We start from the raw sequence: 21,128 nt of genomic DNA, 5'->3' as shown, positions 1-21,128 counted from the left end.
AAAACTCGAGCAAAAACTTAATAAACAAAACTAAAAAGAAAGAAAGAAAAAAAGAAAGCAATAAAAGTATTACAGTAGACGCTCGAAATAGTGAACAATGCTTATATAATGAACTACGCCAAATAGAGAAAATGAATATTACAAATCGAACAATGTATTTATTACACGCTACAAAACAATCGAGTCTAGCTACGCAAATTTGAACTTAGTTTTAATTTTTTTGTTTAAGTAGTAGGTTGGTGCCAGAATTGTCAAAAAACTTTTTACTTTGTTCAGTTGTAATGTGAAATCATCACTTGAATTTTGTAAAAACCTGAATCCTGTGTTATCAATTACATAATCATGCTGATATCAATACTATACACATAGCTTATGACTGGCAATGTCTGTAGAACTTGTTCTACATAATTTGAAAAACTTCAGTGATTGTGTCACTGTCACAACTGTCAACAAAGTTATTTGACAATTCTGGCTCCAGCTCGGGCTCCAACTACTCAAACAAAAAAATAAAAAGGAAGGAAAGCATTTGCGAAGTTATAGACTCGATATTTCTGTAGAATGTAAGTAGTAGACTGGAGCCAGAATTGTCAAATAACTTTGTTGGCAGTTGTTGTGTGATGTGTGAAAACATAACTTATGGTTTTTTAAATTATTCATAACAATTTTTACAGATATGTGTTCAGTATAATAATTCCAAGCTTGGTGCAAGATCTTGTGTTGATAGCGTCATCAGAAACATAGAATATTAAAGCAGAATTTCGAAAAACAAAAATATAATCTTCCAGTGACAACCTCGGTGACAACATATCCGACCAATTTGAAATTTAGAGTGTATATAAAATATGACAATTTTTAATTTCGTTTTGATAGCGTCCCACTCGGCGCCTCAGAACCATAGAAAATTCAAACAGTATATCGAAAAAAATTAGAAAAGCAATCACCTGAAGGCAGGGGCTTTTGAGCTTTCGTTCATTCATGCACCAATCGCTCCCTTTCCAAAGAAAATAAGTAAACATTCCAATTCATAATTATTATTGAAGATGTAAAAATATTCCTAAATTTCAAAAAACATTGTTTATGAACGATTGATATGTGGAGGCATATTTGAATTGATCTCTTATATTGGCTTCATGAAGGTAACTTACCTACTATACGTTATTTAATCTTATAATGACAACAGGGAAATCTCAGACGGTTCTTCAAATCGATCGGTCTGAGCGTATCATAAAGTTAGAACAGTCAGAAACTTGAAAAAGATTTACATAACAGACCGTAAAAAAATACCGTAGATTCAATCTACTACATTGCCTTTTAAAAAATGAAAATTTACGTTTTATTACAATTTTAAATACAACGGTGCCATATCCCATGATCCTGCTGACCAATTTTTAAACCCGTTTCTGATAAAACTGGTTGTAAATCTTATAGGTAGTGGAGTGACCGCTGATATGTATAATGCGAGGCATAATGTGTTGTATGATTGTAATAATAAATAATACTTGTAGCGAGTTTTAATTAACAAAATCAGTCTTTTTAAAATTTTGAACATAGAGAATAGGAAAAAATACTAAAACTCCATCTAGGAGAACTCAATCATTTGGGTAAGGAGATTTCAAATTTCTATTTTTGGACCACGTTTTGGACATTTGGGGACCAAGATAAAAGGATAGACCGCTCCATTATCCAGTAAAATGCTGAAATATATTGTAAATATACTACGATGTACATAACAAGAACTGAGCAACTCATAAACATCAATAATGGATATTCTCAAAAAGAACATAAAATATGTACCTATATAGATACCCACCAAAGAAAATTTGCCAAAAAGAGCTCCGGTTGAGATGATAAATGAAGAAGAGAGAATGTATCTTCAAGAGTAGAAATCTCGCCACAAGAAGTCAACTTAAAACATGGAGGAGACGTTTTTATCTTCGAAAGTCGAAATAACTTTGAAATTTAAAATCCAAGCAATGTTTCCTAGAACGTGTGGACAACATTTAATCTTTATTCTGTGATATCTATCAAAATATAATTTCATATCTTCATTCGAAATTTCATCTTATGCCTATGAAAATTCATAAATTTGTGAGCAATTATTTAATCCCGTAATTATGAATTATGATTACGGATGAGGCTGAGAGAATATAATTCCATTATAAATATGTATAATTTTATCATTCCATACAATACATAATTCATTCTGTATTACTAGGGCCGCCATCTAGCTGAGAATGGTCAAGGTTATTTCGAGTAGAATAGTCTTCTTTTCTAAAGATATCCCCATTTGGGTCATATGGGGAGTAAAATATTTATTTGTACACAAGTACACACAAAAAATGTAGGTAATTACATTATTTTGAAAGATCTACAAAAAATTCTTGTAAATCAGAACTAAGTTCAATCATAATTATCAAAAATTCACAATGCTTACGTGAAAATAAAAGAAATTCAGTATACGCATCAGGTCTTTTTTCTAATTTTATTTTTGTTCACAGAAAATTAATAAGACAATTTTTGAACATGCTGTGTTTCAGCCAACTTGAGAGCATTGCAATACATTATCAAAATCAAGGTTTGAAGAATGTATAATACTCTAATTTCCTCTAATATATCATTTTATTTAGAGACAATCATAGAGATAAATCGTCAAGCCATCATTAGAAAAGCTCTGATTTCAAGTAAGGCACTATCGAGGACACTATGTTGATGATATTGTACAGTAAAGTAGGAATTCTTACCATGTTCATCTGTTTTTCCTCCATTATATATTTCACTTTGGCAAGCAAGGCATCTTCTCTAACTCGAGCAGCATCTCTGACTTCCCGAATGACATCGGCTAACATACCAGGCTCATATTCTCTATCAAAATGTCTCTTATTCTGTTGCTGCACCTGCTGTTTCAACATGTTAAGTTCAGATCTCATTTCCATAACTTCTTTAGAGAGCCATTGGTTACAGTTTTTCAAAACATTCACTTGGACCAACAGTTTTTTTATAACTTTTTCCTCAAGGGAGTTTACACTACTATCACTGTCATCATTTGGTACACCAGGATCAGAATATCTACGCTTTCCATTCTCATCCATATCTAGATCTAAATTGGTCACAGGTAGACTCATATAATCGCCCACATCATTATTATTAGGTGGGCAATGAAGATTCTTGGGAGTACTGATATTTGGGAATCCACCCAAACGTGTTTGGTTGTAATTTGAATAGTTGGTAGGATGTATGGGTAAAGACAATGGTTCAGATCCATTGCTGAAATTCAAAACAGAATAATATTGACTCAAGTCTGGAATACTCAAGTCAAAGGAATTGTTATACCCCATTTGATTTGAGGATAGGTAATCACTGGTTGGAATGTTCAGATCGTTCAGTCGAGACTGTTTTTTGTCCCGATTTTTCTTTCTTTTCACTGCACTTGGAGGGTTTCCGTTAATTTCGGGGGACATATTTTACTTTTGGTTCTAAAGTTCACTAAAGTTGACGGCTCACTTTCAGATCATGTGATCGATAAGGAAAAATCATTTATATTAACACAGTATTTTATTACATCTAAAATCAATCACGAAGGAATAATTGGATATTTATTCAAAATTCGTTTTATGGTCATTCATGATAGGACTACTAGTTTATTTACGTTTTTTAACCGACGTTGTCATTAATCACATGTCAACCTTGTGCTGCCCTCTAACCAATAGTATCTGATTCAGCATAAAACCGTGAGGAAGGAAACTTCATTCAGACCATGACGTCAAAAAGGTTTTTTTATAGAGCTCTACTTATGGAGGGTAGAATTAAGATGCATAGTTTTCTATGCATCTAAGGTAGAAGCCTCCATTACAACACTGTTTCAATTCTAGAATTAATGATTCCAATGCCTACTGACTAGTTTCTGAACTTTCGCGATAATCTTTCGATTATAATATTCTAACGAATACATAAAGTTCGTTCAGATTTTACTGCGTTTCGAAAGTACTCTACCGTTCTTCCTTAACTATTGATCCGAAAATTGATGTTTTTCTTTGACTCAACAGAGGTCACTGTAAGCAAATCAATATTTGAATGATAAATTTTGTAAATTTTCCATGGAAATTCAAATAAAATTTTTTTTGCCAAAAAAAAAAATTGAATTGTCAGAAAATAAAAATAAGGAGGTACCTGTTTGATGATAAGATGGATCTTTGCTATTGACATTGAATAAATATAAATATTTTATAGCCTTGTTGCAATAGGTAACTACATTTTATACATATAATTAAATTAGTGTACAAGGTGATTTATTAAACTTTAATATTATGATTTTGACATTTGACTGCCCTAGTAATCAATAAGTTTTTTCTGTCTGTTTTTATTGATGACATGCATAAGTTTTTGTCTCTCTAATCTAATGCATATACTCAAATTTCGACTTTCTGAAATTCCACGTGAAACTTGACTGAACATTCACTACGAATTACGATCTTAGTAGGGAGGACGTTACTGATGGAGCGAAAATACCAACGTCATTGATGACGTTTTCGACACTTTCATAACGACTCTGGATCGCCAAGAGTTTTTTCCCAGTAATTTGAGTCCCAGGTAGGTCATGGGTGATACATTGTTGTACATCAACAAAATTGTAGATTTTCATTAACATGTTAGTCGTGTAAATGGCGATCAGCTTAGCTCAGTGTTTTAAAGAAGAGAGAAAGCCAGATTTTAATTCTGTGAGTTTGAGCAAAACATACATTTTTCTTCTTGATACTCATCATGATTCGGTAATAATAAGGGGGAAAAGAACAAGATTATTACTATGCCCACAAGATAATATATTTTCATCTGTTAATTCTCTATCACAAAATATTACAAGGTCCTCAAGGTTTATGGATAAATAGAATATTGAAATCACATATACTGAATAAGAATTTGAAATATCAACAAATAATAAAAGTAACTGATACTAATGGGCATTTCTTTTCAATATATTGAATTTGTTAAACTCAACAATATAGTTTTATCTTTAAAAAAAATCCTGTTCAAAATTCCCTTAACCTAAATGAAATAGACTGAACAATGTACATATGCTGCAGCATTAATATTCTATCCGTAACATGGCAGTTTTCAACTCTTTCAGACATAAGATGAATGAGACACAAATAAAATGGCATCAAACATAGTAGACTCTAGTTATATTTTAAAGGTAGAAAAATATTGCAATCCATTGTATTGGGTTATTTTATATTTTAATCTTATATATTTGATGCCTCTAATTATAACCTTACCCACAATTTTTCAAGAGAGCTTGTGACTTAACGAGACTCAATAGAAATCTCCAAAAAAGATCAAGGTAGCGATATCAATAAACTCTTCCACATAAAAATATAGTTATATAAAAAACGAATACTAGAAAATGATAATAAATAACTGATAATTAAAATGCAATGTGAAGTTACAATCTATATTTGGTGTCTCATGAGCGTACAATTCCATCTGGATATAAAAAGGAGCATTGATATTTCCAACAAAATGGGGCCTATATTTTTATTTATGCATTCAAAGGTCCTTGCCAATGAGTAAGCTTTCTTTGACATGCAAGAGGCATAAGTGTCACATGTTACAATACTTCAGAAATGTGTCGTTTGAAAATTGAGCCTCATGCATATATTTTAATTGGTTTGTATATTGTATATTATTTTATATATTAGAGTGGAGTTCAATTTGAGCAAATAGTTTTTGATATCAACAAAAATATAAAACAAAAAAAAAATATAAAAAAAGCTTACTCAGTACGAGTATCTTATCCTATACTTATTTTTCTCCTAATATATAAAATTTAACCACCCATAAATTTCTCATATAATATCCATTTTTGCATTACTAGTGTTCTATTGAAGATGAAGAAGTCAAAGAAATTTGTTTATTAATCGAACAAGAGTTTCATGAATTCGATGTTACAATTATATTTCTCTTTGACATATTTCATGGTGAAATATTTTTTGGTTGTGTTGGGAAATTAGCCGATTGTTACTGGAACTGGAAAACTATTTCCGTTTCTTATACATATATGAAACAGAATAGTAAATAAAAATAATTTTTATTTTCAGTATTAATATTTTTCTTTATTTTAGAACAACTATTTGGTTTCTATTTCTATGTAAATGATAATTTAGAAATATGTATTTTTGTTGTATTCATTAGAATCATTGAAAAGAGATATTGCGTTTATATTCTATTAACCATGATACTGATCATCTTCAAGAGACTTAATGCCGCATTTCTTTCCAAAAATAATTTCTCTGATTTATTATAAACATTAGTAACAACTTTAACGTCCATGATGCTCACACTACAGCCTTTAGTTATTTATTCCTCTATGGGTGTCTGTTCTAGCTAAATGGTGTCGCAGATCTCTAAAGCCTTAATTAAATCTTCTCCTTGCAGTAGACTACTGTTTACAGGGGCATTTACTTCGTAGTCTCTATCAGTGAGAGTCAAGAGAGAAGTAATGGGTTGGTGTTGGGTTTCTGGTACCAGAAGAGATTTGGAGTTTACTCTCAGCAGGTAATGATGTAAATTCGAGCCAGAAGTTGGAGTGACCTTCTTCTTCCATGATATTGTTTTGGTGTTTTCCTGGAGATAAATTTTCATTAGTTTACATGAAATAAAATGCTTCAATGATTTAATTATATTCAGTGATAGAAGGAGATGAAACATTGTCATTTCCTACATTTTAATAAGGTTTTGTAAAAACGAATGCTTCTGATGATTAAAATTCAACTTCTCTGATTCTAGTAGCAATGAAAGTGATCAAGTGCAGATCAGGAGAGAAGGAAGTTTTTTCTGTTTGGAAAATATTCACATAAAATACTTTATCTACTCCTATTGAATTATATATTCATTATTCAACTGCTTTTGAGCAATTAATAGTATCTATTAACAAACATCGTGAGTTATAATAACTCACTACTATAACTCACTATAATGAATCGGAAAATTTGGATCTGTGCTTCTATACTTCTCTGCTTCTATTCGATTGGCCGAAAGGGAACATTCCATTATTGTTATTGAGGGGAGGAATGTCCGAGGGAATGTCACTTCAATAATTTTGACGTCTTCAAATTAAGTTGATATCTAATTATTGTGAATATTTCGCCGAAAACGATTAATTCAGATAGTGAAGATGAAATATTATATAGGTATACATTTCCAAAACACAAACAGCTAATGTAACCATACAGAATTACTTGCCCGAAAAAAATATAAAAGAGTTTGTAGCAGTAAGGTCATTACGTCGTCGTTTACAGGGAATGTTTTTTGGTATATTTTAATGCATTTTTATAGGCAACTATTAAGGGTTTTCAATATAATTCTATTTCTGTACTCTGTACTGGATTCGAGCTATCCGAAGCTAGACTTGTAGTCGGAATCGGGCACATATGTTTATTTTCCGTTCCTTCTGTCTATATTCTAAGTCTGTATTTTTTTCTTAGTATTTATTGATATAGTCGTAGATAAAGTATAGTATTCAACTTGCGGTAATGGTCATAACTCACTTGATGAATTACAGCACTCGCCTGCGGCTCATGCTGCAAACTTCATCTACGTGAGTTATGACCTACATTACCGCTCGTTGAATAATATACTATTAAATGCGGGCCAAATATTTTTGAAGAACTTATTGGAAGCTGATTAAAATATGACGATCAGAATAATATTGAAAAAAAATCGAATAGTTTCACTATGGATATGTGGTATAACAATGAAACTGCCCAGGATTCTATACTATGCTATACTATGTGAAGAAGCCTTTTTCCTAGTTTGATAATCACTAAAGCTGTATGAGATGAATTTTTGCGGGAGGTAATATCTCATCTAATCTTATTGATTTTTGTATTTACAATCATTTTATTGAAACTGGTGCGTTATTCTTTATTGTGACATTCTCTTCACAAGAAATAAGACTAGAAGCTACTATGTTCTGACAAGTTCTGTAGTCAATATATTGGGATGATTTCTTTGAATAGACGAGTAGGTACTCAAGAAATTTTTTTTTTATTGCTCGCGCTTCATATAACAGTAGATCGTTTACAAACATTGTTTTAACATAAGTTTTAAGAATTTATTCTTTGAAACTTGATGCCCAGTACAAAAATTCATTCTGCCGAATAGCTTACTGCTTTTGATAAAGATAATTATAATAATGAGATGAATACGGGGTGTTTAAAACAGATGCGGTCATATTGAAGGGGGTCATTTTATGCAAAAAAGATCCTATAAACATAGGTCCGCAAACGTTTCGTTACCGATCTACAGCGTGTTTAAGATCAATTAAAAAAAAAAACAGTAAAAAACGAAACGATGTTTCAGTCGTACCAGTGGCGCGCGTAGTGGCACGTCACAGGCTATTTTTCACAAAGCACGTGTGCTATAGGTAATATTTTTGTGACGTTATAAACCATCGAAAACATTCAGGATGATTGTCAAAAAGATTGTTTTTATTTAAATTAACTTTAAGTGAAATTTAGTTAGGGAAATAGTCATTTGTTATATCTCGTGCTTGTCAAATTACCGAATATTTTCCCTCCTGCACTTCGTGCATTTCGAGTAATTTGGTAATTACTTTGGGTACTTTCTTTACCATTTTTTCCGATTCAGCTCGGTTGAAAAGATGTTGAAAGGCTGTTGAAAAATCCATAAAAAATGTAACTTTTAGTTATATCTCGCAAATGAATAGAAATTTTTTTGGAAAATGGTTTTGTATTGATGTGATGAATCTTTTCCGAACATAACATTCCAACTCCAGAATGCCCGCTATACTAAGTGAGAAAAACAAAATCGATTTGGAAAAAATTGTAAAGGAAAAAAGTGTTTCTTTTGACCTCAGGAATCTTCAGTTGAAATATATGTACAAGTCAAAGACTCATCCTGTATACCTATATACGGTTTTATGAGATCTTCAAGGTTGTGATTGGCTTATGAATGACGAGGTCTCAAAAGCTCCTGAGTTTACGTCAGTGCTTTCCCCTTTTATTTTTGAACACAGTTTGAAATCGTTATTTCATATCACCATGTAAAATCTCAACTCTGACGGTTTTGTGGTTTTGAAAATCTTGAGTAATTTCTTTCGATATATTTTTTTGATTTTCTATAGTTCTTATTACACGATAAACATAAAATTTTGTATGAGACCTTGAATTTTCATTCTACATCGAAATGCAAATTATCATTTTTGAAATTAACAAAAATTTCGGAGCATATTCAACATTATAACCTAAAGATAGGGTTTACTAGACAAGCAGTTTTGTTATCTATCGGCCGACACTTAACAATGACCAAGCTGTGGTTTCCTTGGAAGTGTTGAGTCCTATGCAAAATATGCATTTATTCATGCATATTCATGAGTGAGTCGAACTTAATCGTTTTTTAATACTTTTGTCTTGAAACATGCGACATATTTTTGGAAATTATAGCCCTCTTTCTTATAGAACAGCCCGCAAAAATTATTCTGCATTGGCCAAATAGAGTACACCTTATCGTTTCGAAATATTTTTCCAAGGTGGCAAGGCATCGAAAGTATTACCGCAAACCATATCACAAAAAAATGTTTCAAATTACAACAGGTAAATTAGAATGTAGCAAAATAATAGATGAAAACAGTAATAACAATTTAAAATCAAATGATAAATAGGTACCGACAAGATGTGATGAATATGTAAATGAGAAAAAACAAAAATAACAACTAATATAATAACAATAAAACGAGTTTCACCAGGAGAAATGAGTCATGGGACAGAGCACCTTCAAATATTCAACCTCAAATAAGTAATTGCCTCGTAATCAATGATCAATAAAGTAGGAAACGAGGCGTTTGCCATCAAATAGTGGCAGCAGATTATCGTTTGTGTTCTTCGGCTCACGTTCACAAAAGAAAATGAGCTGATGTGTAGATTATCACGTAGGCACAAAATAAATAATGTATCCTCTTGCTTCGGCCAGCTGTGAATTTACCAGTCGATTGCCGACTGCTATCTTTGCAATGTCGAGCGGTTGTCAATGTTGTCGGCCTCTGGTCAGTGCATGTGAGTGACAGTGTGTTTTAAATTGTTGTTGTCCGATGGCCAGGAGATTGGTAAGTCGACGAAGACTGAATGAATTAGGTTAAAGTACTTCAAGTGAGATTTGAATGATACTTGAATTATCTGTAGTTGAGATGATTGTCCAAGTGTGGTCTGTAACAAATAATAATAATGCATATTTATGTTATTTAATTTGTCATACTTACCCCTTGTAGATTTTAAAATAAAAACTATTATTATTAACTATTGACTGATAAGAATAATTCTTTTGAAATGATGAAAAATTACACAAGCAGAAAATTTAATTAGAAGGTAAGCTATTCAGAAAAAATATGAATAAAATTACTAACTGTTTTAGTGATAGATAACACATTCACAAATATTTTACCTGAAATTTAAAAGAGGACAGGTTTTACACTATTCATTTCAGTTCAAATCACGATTTGTTGGATAGTTTATTCTATTTCTGATAACTTTTAGTGAATAGTCAATGAGGTATTGTAATAAAAAATATGTAAATATATATACATACATAACATACATATTTCTATTTCTCTAATTCACCGATCCTCGCCGAATTGTATACGATTATTGTAGACTCGTCAATAAACATTGCTGGTTTTCAAATTGATCTAAGCGAAATCTAAAATATTGAGGTAATGAAATTTTAGATCTATTCAAACAAATTTCTGCCGGAAAATCGTTGTTGCGATGACAATGCTATCAATTTTCTCTTCACAATTGCAATATCTTTCTAAGAACTACATAACGTAACATTTTTAGCTTTTGACAACGAAATTCCAGTAACGCAAATTTCCAGAAGGATTCAAACAAATTTTTTGCCGGAAAATAATTGTTGCGGTGCAAATGCCAATAATTTTTTTTTCCACAATTCCGATCTGTTTTACAAATTAGATAAGGTATCATTTTCAGTTTCTGGCACACGAAATTTCATTTGTAATGCAAAATTCCAGACGGATTCAAACAAATTTTCAATCGGATAATCATTGTTGTGATGCAAATTCTATTAATTTTTTTCGCTATTCCGATCTCTTTTTACGATTCACAAAACTTAACATTTTCAGCTTTTGGCACACGAAATTTCATTTGTAATGCAAAATTCCAGACGGATTCAAACGAATTTTTAGTCGGAAAATCGTATTTGTGGTGCAAATTCTATTCATTTTCTTTTCGCTATTTCGACCTGTTTCGACGATTTGTATAACGTGACATTTTCAGCCTCTGGCACACGGAATTCTATTTGTAATGCAAAATTCCAGACTAATTCAAACAATTTTTCGCGGGGAAAATTCTTCTTGCGGTGCAAATTCTATTAATTTTCTTTTCGATGTTCTGATCTGTTCCTACGATTCACATCACGTCAAGTTCAACATAAATTTCAATAGAGCAACGTAACTCCGGTCTTTTTATGTATTAATTATTTAAAAGTATTTCGGCATTGAGTTACAATCTACGAGCTAGAAACACCTGAAGATGCGTATCGCAGTTGTAAGCGAAACATCATGCGAAAAACACGGCGAAAAATGGAATTCACTACAAATTCTTTCATCAGTCTATCCTAACCTAAGTGATTGAAAAATTTTCGGAACGAAACTTATACATTATGTCCTTATTTTGATAATATGAATTACACAAAATCGAAAATAAAAAAACCAAAACAGTAGAGATTCATTGCACTTCCAACAGTGTACAAATTTCCGGTATACTTTTAACCTTTCCATAGTGCTTATAACTACATATACGCCTAACAATGAAATCAACTATGAATTTTATTCAATTAATTCGGTCATTACTTGATGGAAATTCTTTATCATATAAAAAAAAACAAAATAATTCTTCATGAAGAAGTATCTATAGTTCTGGCGAAACAGTTGTTAACAGTAAAATATTTGTGGAAATTATTTTGTTTATTTTATCTACTTAGATATTAGATACACAATATTAATCGATATTAAATTCAGAAATCAATTTCAAAAAAATAATAATTTTCTATTTCAATTAAATTCGAATTTCATCTGATTGAATATTATTCAAAAAATGTTTGGCTTGAAGAATTTAGGCGCAAGAATTATTTTTCACCTAAGTTGGATGGTTCTTCAGATAGAAAACTTTGTTGAAATTTTAACTTGTATACAGGTTGTTCCAAAAATAGAGGTAAAATTGAAAATGGGAGATTCCTTAGATAATTTGAAAAAAAAAGTCCTGTAAACATGGGCTCACAAACACTTTATTTTCGAAATACAGGTTGCTTCTTGTATTCCTACTTTTTTGTGATGAATATACCAGTTCATCAAATCTTTATTAATCTTTGCTATAGATTTGGTAAATAAGCACCAAAACTAATAATCAATTTATTCATCACAGCTTACTAACTGTATATCTATAACAGCTTAGATTTTCCTGAAGATGACTCACTAGAAAATTGTTTGAAATTTTTTTCACGAATTTGGTAACATATACGACAAAACTATGAGAAACCAAAAAGTGCAGTATTGGGCCAAAGTTTTTTTTGGATTTTTCTTAACTACAGTGATCCACCAAAAATAGGATTTTGAGGAAAGAAACGGACACTGTTACAAAAAATATCACCCTCTAGATTTGCATTCAAATTAGCATATCACATCATGAAAACAATTAATTGGAATATCTTTGCCAAGTTTTAAACGGAAGGTGTAATGAAAAAAAAACTTCAAAAATTTATCGAACTCTAAGAAATTATATCTCAAAAATAAAGCGTTTGCAGACCCGTGTTTTAGGGCTTTTTTCTTAAACGATCCGAGGAATCTGTCATTTTCGTTTGTACCTCCAATTTAGGAATACCCTTATTAACAACCTGTCAAAATTCGAGTTGCTTGTCAATAAACATTCAAAATGAAATAATTCGCTCGCCAAGTCGCCGACTCGCATAATTCGAGCCAGGTATTGATCAATAATTTTCATTCGATAGTTGCAATTATGAGTTGAACGAATGAATTACATTTGCAGAAAATATCGCGAGAAAAATTTCCATTATAGTATCTCACAACCTCTGATGATGATAAATTATTCGCGGAGACCAAATTGACGTTTATCTAAGGTAGAAAATTTATAATTCATAAAAGGGAAGGCATCAGATGAAAATCAACAAAAATTATTTTTTGTTTGAAAAATTTTAGGAGATGAACAAAATTAAACACCGGTTGGACTAGTTTTCAGTTGTTCTATAAAATTATTTGCATAGAATTTGTTCAAATAGAAATGAAAAAAAATCAGAAGAATTGAATTTATATCGACTGAAACCCACCAACAAAAGGCATGGGACACATTGAAAATTAGTAACAAAGCTATTTCAATGATATTACTCTATCCACGAAACAAGCATAGGAAAATGTAATATTGAACTAACATTCAAAATTTTCGGAGCATAAAGATATCGAGGGATTGTGAATGAAATCCAGAAAATGATGAGCTTCAAATGGATGGCCCCAAAAATAACTTCACATCGAAGTTTTTGGTTATATGTACTACAAAATTTACTTGACAAAAAAATTTTTGTTTTCTTCCATAACTTTTTTTATCAAATGGGGGAGTAACAATAATCCTTTGGGGGATGAGAAAAGAAATATTTTTTTGGTATGATGAAATCATAATGTGAAAGCTGAAAATATAGGTATTATATCGAGTATAATATGGAAAGTTTAATAAGCTTATTTCAATATCTGTACCGTACAGGTACTGAACATATGCTTCTTTTGAAAAAAAAATAATAATGAGGGTTTAGTTAAGAATGGATACATTATACAGTATAATCTCCATTCTTGTTCATATTAACTGTAATATAACCTAAAACAGCAGGTTAGAATTTTCAAGGGTTAGTTAAAAATGGTGAAAAAAAGGAAGAATTGATAACCAACGCACACCTAAAAACACTGAAAAAAAAACGCATTAAAATAAAAAGAGATAATTAAGATTTCGATATTCTTTATTGAAACTCATAATACAAAAATAAAATACAAACCCAAATTATTAAAAATGAAGGAAGGGAGCAACAAATGAAAGACAAAATGTAACCAGTATGTATTTTTTATTTGCCAAAAATAGCATGATTTATGCTACATGAATATCCATACTTTACAATTCGATCTTTATAAAAGATCTTCCGAATTAATCTTAGTCTAGGTTTGCCAAAATATTTGTTCATCTACTATCTTGCCATGTTCTACAATTAGGTATATATATATTTCTTTTTAATCCATGACAGTTAAAACTAAAAACAGAAAGCAGTACTTCCAAGACATATTCATTTCTCACAAAGTAAGTTGAAACAATGAATATTTTTCTGATATGGCAACAACAGTTTCTCTATTTATGTTCATAATAATCTTTGGAATGATGAGAGTATTCAACATAAAGAGAGTGGCTGAAGGAAAACCTATCACAGTACTTTGTAAACTCCATTGCTTTCAACATTTGGCAGTTAATTTCCAGAAGTATTAATTTCATCATCTTATGGACTATTGTTAAGGCACAAAAGAAATAGAAAATTTTATTCGTGGAACTAGTTTTATTGTCTATGAATGTTCTCAAGGGAAGTTTAGGAAAAAAAATTGTTTCATTGAAATCGGTTTAAATCCTGACGTTTTATATGTTCATGCTGGCGATGATGAAGGTTTTTTTAAGCTCAGGATTTAAATTATTGGTTCACTCGATAAAGGAACAAATTTCGATTCACATTGGTAGCAATTTTTCGGGGAACATTAAAATCACAGCCTCCCTAATCATTACGCTATTTTGGCAGAGGGAATTCGTACATTGGGATCAGTTTCAAATCTTCTGCTACGTGCAGAATATATTCCTTCGGTTTTAAACTACCAACATCGAAAATGCCTTCTGCATATCCGCGAGTATTCTTTTCACCTAACGAAATCAGTCTAAGAAAATAATGACTAGTACAGAAAGTGTACGCTTTTCCACAACAGAGGGCGTTCTTCAAATACTAAAACGCATTCGATCCCAGTTTCGACGATTGGGCTGTTCATCTCTTCGATTTCGAGGGCGCAAGGCAGATGTATCCGGATCTGATGTCGAAGCCGCTTACCAATAAGTTCATAAGGACGCTATCGCTAGGTTGGCTCACGCAAGTGGCCTTCTGACTGTCCAATAACCAGCTCGACTTTTTCGGTCGACCTCGACTATTTGTACTGTTATTCGAAATTAATTGTTGGAAGAGTTCAGATGAGACCTTTTCTTTCTGCTGCTCGGTCTTCATCCTCTTATTCGACAGGCCAGAGCTACTGCTGGACATGGAACGCTTATTACTGTGTGATGTGCTGCTTTCCGACCTTATCGATTGACCTGAAACAAAAACATGTCAACACTGATCTGAAGATGAAAATTCACTTGAATTTCGTATTGACCTGCGAAAACTATAGTTTTTTTTGTCAAATGGAATATATAGTAACCCCTTTTCAAATTCCAAAGACTGTTAATATATTTATATCAGTAAAATATGAATATTTTATCTGTTTGTATATTATTACTGTTTGAATTTTCAGCGTATTAAGGTCGATTGTATTCAGCATAGTTTCACTAAATGTCATTGACAACGTTGAATATGCTACCGGAATGACCCTAGTCCAACAGCTAAGATGTCTAAAATACTGGTGTATTCATTTATTAGTTTTTATTTAAGATTCTTTCTTGAAGTGGCGCTTCACAAAGAATTAATTTAACCTCAAAACGACAATGACAGAAATACGACGCGAGCGCCGCCATAAGAAACGATACGGAAGTCAAGTGAAAAAAGACCAATACTATTGGTCTAAAAAGGCTAGTCCCTTCAAAAGTCGCCAATTTAATATTAAGATTTTTCAAGAGTAAGTGAGCACACCAGAGTTTTAGACATCTTACTAACAGCTAAGTTCCAATTGACAGTGACATTTGAAACTATAAGTGAAAACAACAGACCTAATTAATTATTACTAAATAAAAATGAACACAATCAAAGTAGATTTTGATAAGATGAAGTTAAAATGGAAAATTTTGGATCTTTATCTGACATTTTTTTCACAGATCGTTTCTCAATCCCATACCTGGTTCTATGGTTTTCGCAAGTTGGTCTCGACAATTCTCGCTGAACGAGATTTGAGGAAGGAATATTTGAAATTCTCAGATTATCCTAGCTGATTCCGAACTTCTATTCGAAAGTCTCTCAAAATAAATGTTACTAATTTGTCCTGCCTTTTAGTTAAGTGGGCACAAACCCCAAACCAATTCCAGGTTTTTCTTATCAGTGTACATGAATGATCAACCGGTAAGTTAAAGATGAAAATCACTGACTGAAGTCAGTTTTTGAAGGCTCGTTCATTCATTCTCTAATTGAGCCCTCGGAGACCACATAACTGTAATTGATGCTTGAATAGGGATTCACGGCTTGTCTTCATATTCAAGCTACTTGGCTCAAGCTTAAGTAATTTGAGCTTGACTTGAAATCAACTCAAGTTCAAGTCAAGTAGAAGTTTTTCAATGTTAAGTCAAGTACTTGATGAATAAAAACTCAACTTGACATTGAAAATCTACTACTTGACTTGAACTTGAGCTGATTTCAAGTTACTTAAGCTTGAGCCAAGTAGCTTGAATATCGTGCCAAGTAGCTTGAATATCAAGCCAAGCCGTGAATCCCTATGCTTGAATGATGAGCTATCAAAAGCTGATTTCACGCCAGTGCTTAACTCATATTTTTGGATATTCTTCTTGAATCTTCTATGGTTCTGGTTAAGCGATCAATATAAAATTTCACAGGGGGCTTGAAATTATCATTCCATGTCCAAATAAAATTTTATCTGAATCGAAAATGCAGTTTTAGAAAAAAGAAATTTCTAAACAGCATATTTTTGTCCATGAACGAAAGTTTATAGGTTTTTACGTTCGTGCTCAACATGTGAAAATTACAGACACTGTGACGACATGATAGAGAGATCAATTCGAAGAACGAGCGCTCAACAATCCTCAAATAAAACTCACGAATTCGAGAATTTCATATATTCCACCATCAAACCTTGTCAACGTCTCAATTTTCCAACATTTACCTAGATCTGATGTGTTTGACTTCATCGTCGTTTTGACCGTCGTCGACAACAACTGAGCCAAACTTGAGGAGTCATTTGCGGACTTGTTGGTGGGACTTGGTGGTACGGGACTGCTACTGTTGCTCCACATGAGATCATTAGATGAAGATAATAACAGGGGCAAATCGTCCATGGTCATTGGAATGTAGGGAGACGCCGGTCTTAACGTAGACTCTAGTTTGTCGTCGTCTACGGTATAGTTGGCGAAAGTGGAAATGTGGTCATCTTCACCCAGCGAGTTGCTCGGGCTGTTCAGGGAGGGAAGACTGGAGTCATAGTTCTGCAAAAAAAAAAAAAAAAAAAATTAGGTATTAGCAATCACTATCGTTAATCAGTCAAAAAAGTCATAAGGCTGTTTGTATTATATAAGCACAGTTAACACATGTTTGCTTAGAACCATCTCTGGATTTACTATAATTTTAAGATGATGTTGACATAGCTAGAAAGACCTAGGACGACAGAATTACATCCTCAATTTGAAAGAGTTACTTACAATTAAGTTAGTTGTATTAAATTCAACTCTGACTGATGGATTGTTCTAAAAGTTTTAATCATCTCATTAAACAATTAGAAGAAACTACTTCCTTTATATATTCAAATTAGTTTTAGAAGCAAACTTGTAATTTTGGAAAAAAAATTGTGAAATCGAGAATGTTGCCATCTCCATAAGCTGAAGGTTACTATCTATATAACCTTCAGTTTCTGATGATGACAAAATTGGCATCAAAGACGAATAGAAATTCAGTTCACGAGAGTTTGATCACTTAAACCCTAAGTATAATACTGAGTACATCGTGAACTCGAAATAATTGCTATTTCATACTGCCTATACTGACCTTTGACAATGTTGGCGACAGAAGTTCTGGCGACATGTCATATGTGTCCCTGTAGGATATGAACGGGTCCAACGGTTCGTCCATCATGAGTGGGTTGAAGTTTTCTTTCAGTAGAAGGTCATCGAAAACTTCCGATAGGAAGGGATGATCTTCCAGAGGAACGCATACATCACTTGCTACCGGAGCTAAGTGTGTCAAATCGTCCGGTTCTTCTTTCAACACTGAAAAGACAGAGACAGGAGATTAGTTTCGCTGTATTCGGATAGAACGTACGATGAAATGGATGGACTCGGATTTAATTATATTTTGATTTTTATTTGATTTTTTTTTATTTTTAAGAGATTGATGACACTATTGACATTGATTCAACATTTTGTTTTATTATTGTTCACTACTTTTAGTTTTTTTTGCAGGGAGAGAAGTGATATTTAAGATCAATAGATCTAACGTTCCTGCAACTGGGTTTGAATGGCCTAATCTACTGAATACAAATGACATAAGAAATGTCAAAACATAATACACATACAATTTTGCCATTAAAACTACCCTATATTGTATAATTTCTATCGAAAAATCCTGTACATTGTGTCCGTAAAGTATGTAACAAATTCATTTTTATCTAAACAGACCATTTTAAGAAAAAATCGTGAAACACGTCGATTTTTTATTACAATTTATGGTGTTTTGTAATAATAATCTGGAATACAGGGTGAATTACTTTCGAGTAATGAAGTCACCGCCATTTTTTCTAAATGGAACACCCCTATTTTGTCCCAATTTTCGGATTACTCTAATTGAGCTGATTTAAAAAATACAATAGTTTTGTGTGCTCATAATTTTTTTGTAGTTTGTTACATTTTTAGATTAATAAAAGTGAGCTATTTCCAAACATGTTTGGTACTTGTGGTCTAGCAGACAGAATATGAAAGAAATGATTTCATATCAATTTAAAAACATGTAATGAATGTAACAAACTACATGGTGTTACATTCAAACCAATTGCCGCTAGACAATAAGTATTTTTGATAATATTGTTGATTTAACTAATGAAGAATGTTACGCTTTACTTTATGAGCACACACAAAACTATTGTATGTTTGTCCACCCTGTACCAATTGGAATGAACATGTGATACATTTTTGGAATCAGCTCAGCTAGAGTAATCGAAAAATTAAGACAAAATGGGGGTGTTCCATTTAGAAAAAATGGCGGTGACTTCATTACTCGAAAGTAATTCACCCTGTATTCCAGATTATTATTTCAAAATACGGTAAATTGAAATAAAAAATCGACGTGTTTCAGGATTATTTCTTAAAATGGTCTGTTTAGCTAAAAATGAATTGGTTCCATATTTTACGGACACACTGTATAATTCTAAAAACAAAATGAAATGAGAATTTCACAATTGGAAATGATGATGAACTGTTGAATAAGTAGATACCTTTTGTTTCCTTTTTTTCCACACAATCATTTTTGTTTTCTAAAACGACATTATTGCTTTCAGGGGGGGAACAAATAGCCGAATCATCTGAGTTACAAGCAAAATTTTCATTTTCTAAAACCTCACAATCGCTTTCAAAGGACGAGGAAAAAGCAGAGTCGTCAGAGCTAATAGCAATTTCAGGGTTAGGGTCTGAAGCAGAACACAGGGCTGTAAGGAAGAAATAAAAAGCTCATGCCATGAATAACAGAGAAGACAACCACCAATAATATTAGCCAATAAGGTGAGAAACTAAGCAGTTTCAAACTTAGAAGAAATGAAGAATGGACATGATTGTGAGGTGACTACAGAATTATGAATGGAGATGAACTACCACCAGTGAGTTAATGGAAATAAATTGCCATCATACTTGTTTTGGAGACAAATTATGAGATGAAAAATTGAAATGTACACTTTAGAAACTCTGTAATAAATAACATCAAAGTTCTAGTTACTTCTGAGAGGTAGATTCCACATTCCACGAAATCTAAACGATTGAACGTGTTCCCTTTTTGAGGTCACTCGTTCACAAACTCGTTTTCGTTTGATACAGTTAATCCTATCACTTTTTCAATAATGGCTCATTATGATACAGAATTATAAATTTCGGTTTCAGCTACCAATTACGTTACTTCTTGTAGAATGTGTTTCCAATTTGGTGAATATCGATTTCTCTTGAAACGAACCACGATTTCTTCTCTAAAAAAAAAACATTTCTCCGTCAAGATTTTCACGCGTTTGATAAATCTACCTGCCACAACTCACACCAGCAGGGTCCTTCAACTTAAGCTTGTATTTCCACTTACCGCCCGAAGTGTTAACTAAACAATAAGCGTTAAATGAATTCCGCTACAAATATATGACAACGCACGTATTCATCTCTAAACGAGCTTATTCAAATAGGAGGAGAGCGAGTTCACGTGATATTATTATGCAGAGCTAGCTGCGACTTTGTAGGTAGAAATGAATAATTTTGAATTGGGGGTTTGTATTTGCCATTGATCATTTTAGCTTGAGTACGATAATATTAATATTAGTAAAATATTTATGTAAAGGGTTTCAAGTTACTTGACTCAAGCTCAAGTAGCTTGAGCTTGACTTGAAATAACATCAATTACAAGTCAAGTAGTAGTTTTTCAATATCAAATCAAGTATTTATTCATTAATAACTTGACTTAACTTGACTTGAAATTGAGTCGATTTCAAGTCAAGCTCAAGCTACTTGAACTTGAGTCAAGTACCTTCGATATCAAGTGAAGCCGTGAATCCCTAATTATATAACTCATGAAATGAATCAGTCGGAATGAAGTCGATTTCGGTAATCTAAACTCTAACTGAATAGAATTCTCTTTATTTATAACATTTCCAAAATGAGAAATAACAATTTTCACTCAGCTGCACCAGGCGGCCGTGTAAATGCTCCATCTTCAATAATATTGGCGTAATAGCAAACTAAAAGATCCATTACGGAAGTAACTAAAATACAAAAATGAAAGAATTAAAAAAAGTATATTGAAGGAAATAAATAGGGAAACACGGAAAATAATATTTGCTAATATGTATGTATTGGGTTGAGCTGAGTAGAGAAACTGCAAGTCTTTGCCGAACAGGTCATTTTTTA

At 32.3% G+C, this 21,128-nt stretch overlaps 2 protein-coding genes and 1 long non-coding RNA gene across 9 annotated transcripts in view; 1 reads left to right on the top strand and 2 right to left on the bottom strand.

Annotated features, from left to right (window-relative positions):
- The window catches only part of LOC123675469, a 30,315-nt gene extending 26,642 nt beyond the window's left edge, over nt 1–3,673 (bottom strand). The window contains exons 1-2 of one of the 2 annotated variants that reach the window (XM_045610833.1): nt 3,331–3,673; nt 2,742–3,264 (exon numbers count right to left, since the gene is read on the bottom strand). In XM_045610833.1, the coding sequence (XP_045466789.1) occupies nt 2,742–3,264; nt 3,331–3,458 (651 nt within the window). In that variant the 5' untranslated portion in view covers nt 3,459–3,673. Of the gene's footprint in view, nt 1–2,741 lie in introns of both variants that reach the window. The other variant, XM_045610828.1, reaches the window with a different exon arrangement.
- A 1,123-nt stretch (nt 3,674–4,796) lies between these two features.
- LOC123675412 (hypoxia-inducible factor 1-alpha) overlaps nt 4,797–21,128 on the bottom strand; it is a 163,344-nt gene continuing 147,012 nt past the window's right edge. For 4 of the 6 annotated variants that reach the window (XM_045610782.1, XM_045610769.1, XM_045610779.1 and 1 more), the window contains exons 9-12: nt 18,028–18,248; nt 17,153–17,471; nt 15,163–15,419; nt 4,797–6,618 (exon numbers count right to left, since the gene is read on the bottom strand). In XM_045610782.1, coding sequence (XP_045466738.1) covers nt 6,379–6,618; nt 15,163–15,419; nt 17,153–17,471; nt 18,028–18,248 — 1,037 coding nt within the window. In that variant the 3' untranslated portion in view covers nt 4,797–6,378. The remainder of the gene's footprint in view (nt 6,619–15,162; nt 15,420–17,152; nt 17,472–18,027; nt 18,249–21,128) is intronic. The other 2 variants (XM_045610788.1, XM_045610775.1) reach the window with 1 other exon arrangement.
- Nucleotides 9,687–19,961, top strand: LOC123675465. The gene is made up of 2 exons (XR_006746777.1): nt 9,687–10,117; nt 19,532–19,961. It is a non-coding gene; the product is annotated as an uncharacterized LOC123675465 (long non-coding RNA).

This window comes from Harmonia axyridis, chromosome 1 (genome assembly GCF_914767665.1).
Source record: "Harmonia axyridis chromosome 1, icHarAxyr1.1, whole genome shotgun sequence".
In the NCBI taxonomy this organism is placed as follows: Eukaryota; Metazoa; Arthropoda; class Insecta; order Coleoptera; family Coccinellidae; genus Harmonia; species Harmonia axyridis.
Note: the sequence above shows the minus strand (reverse complement) of the source record. Positions and strands in the feature narration are given on the sequence as shown.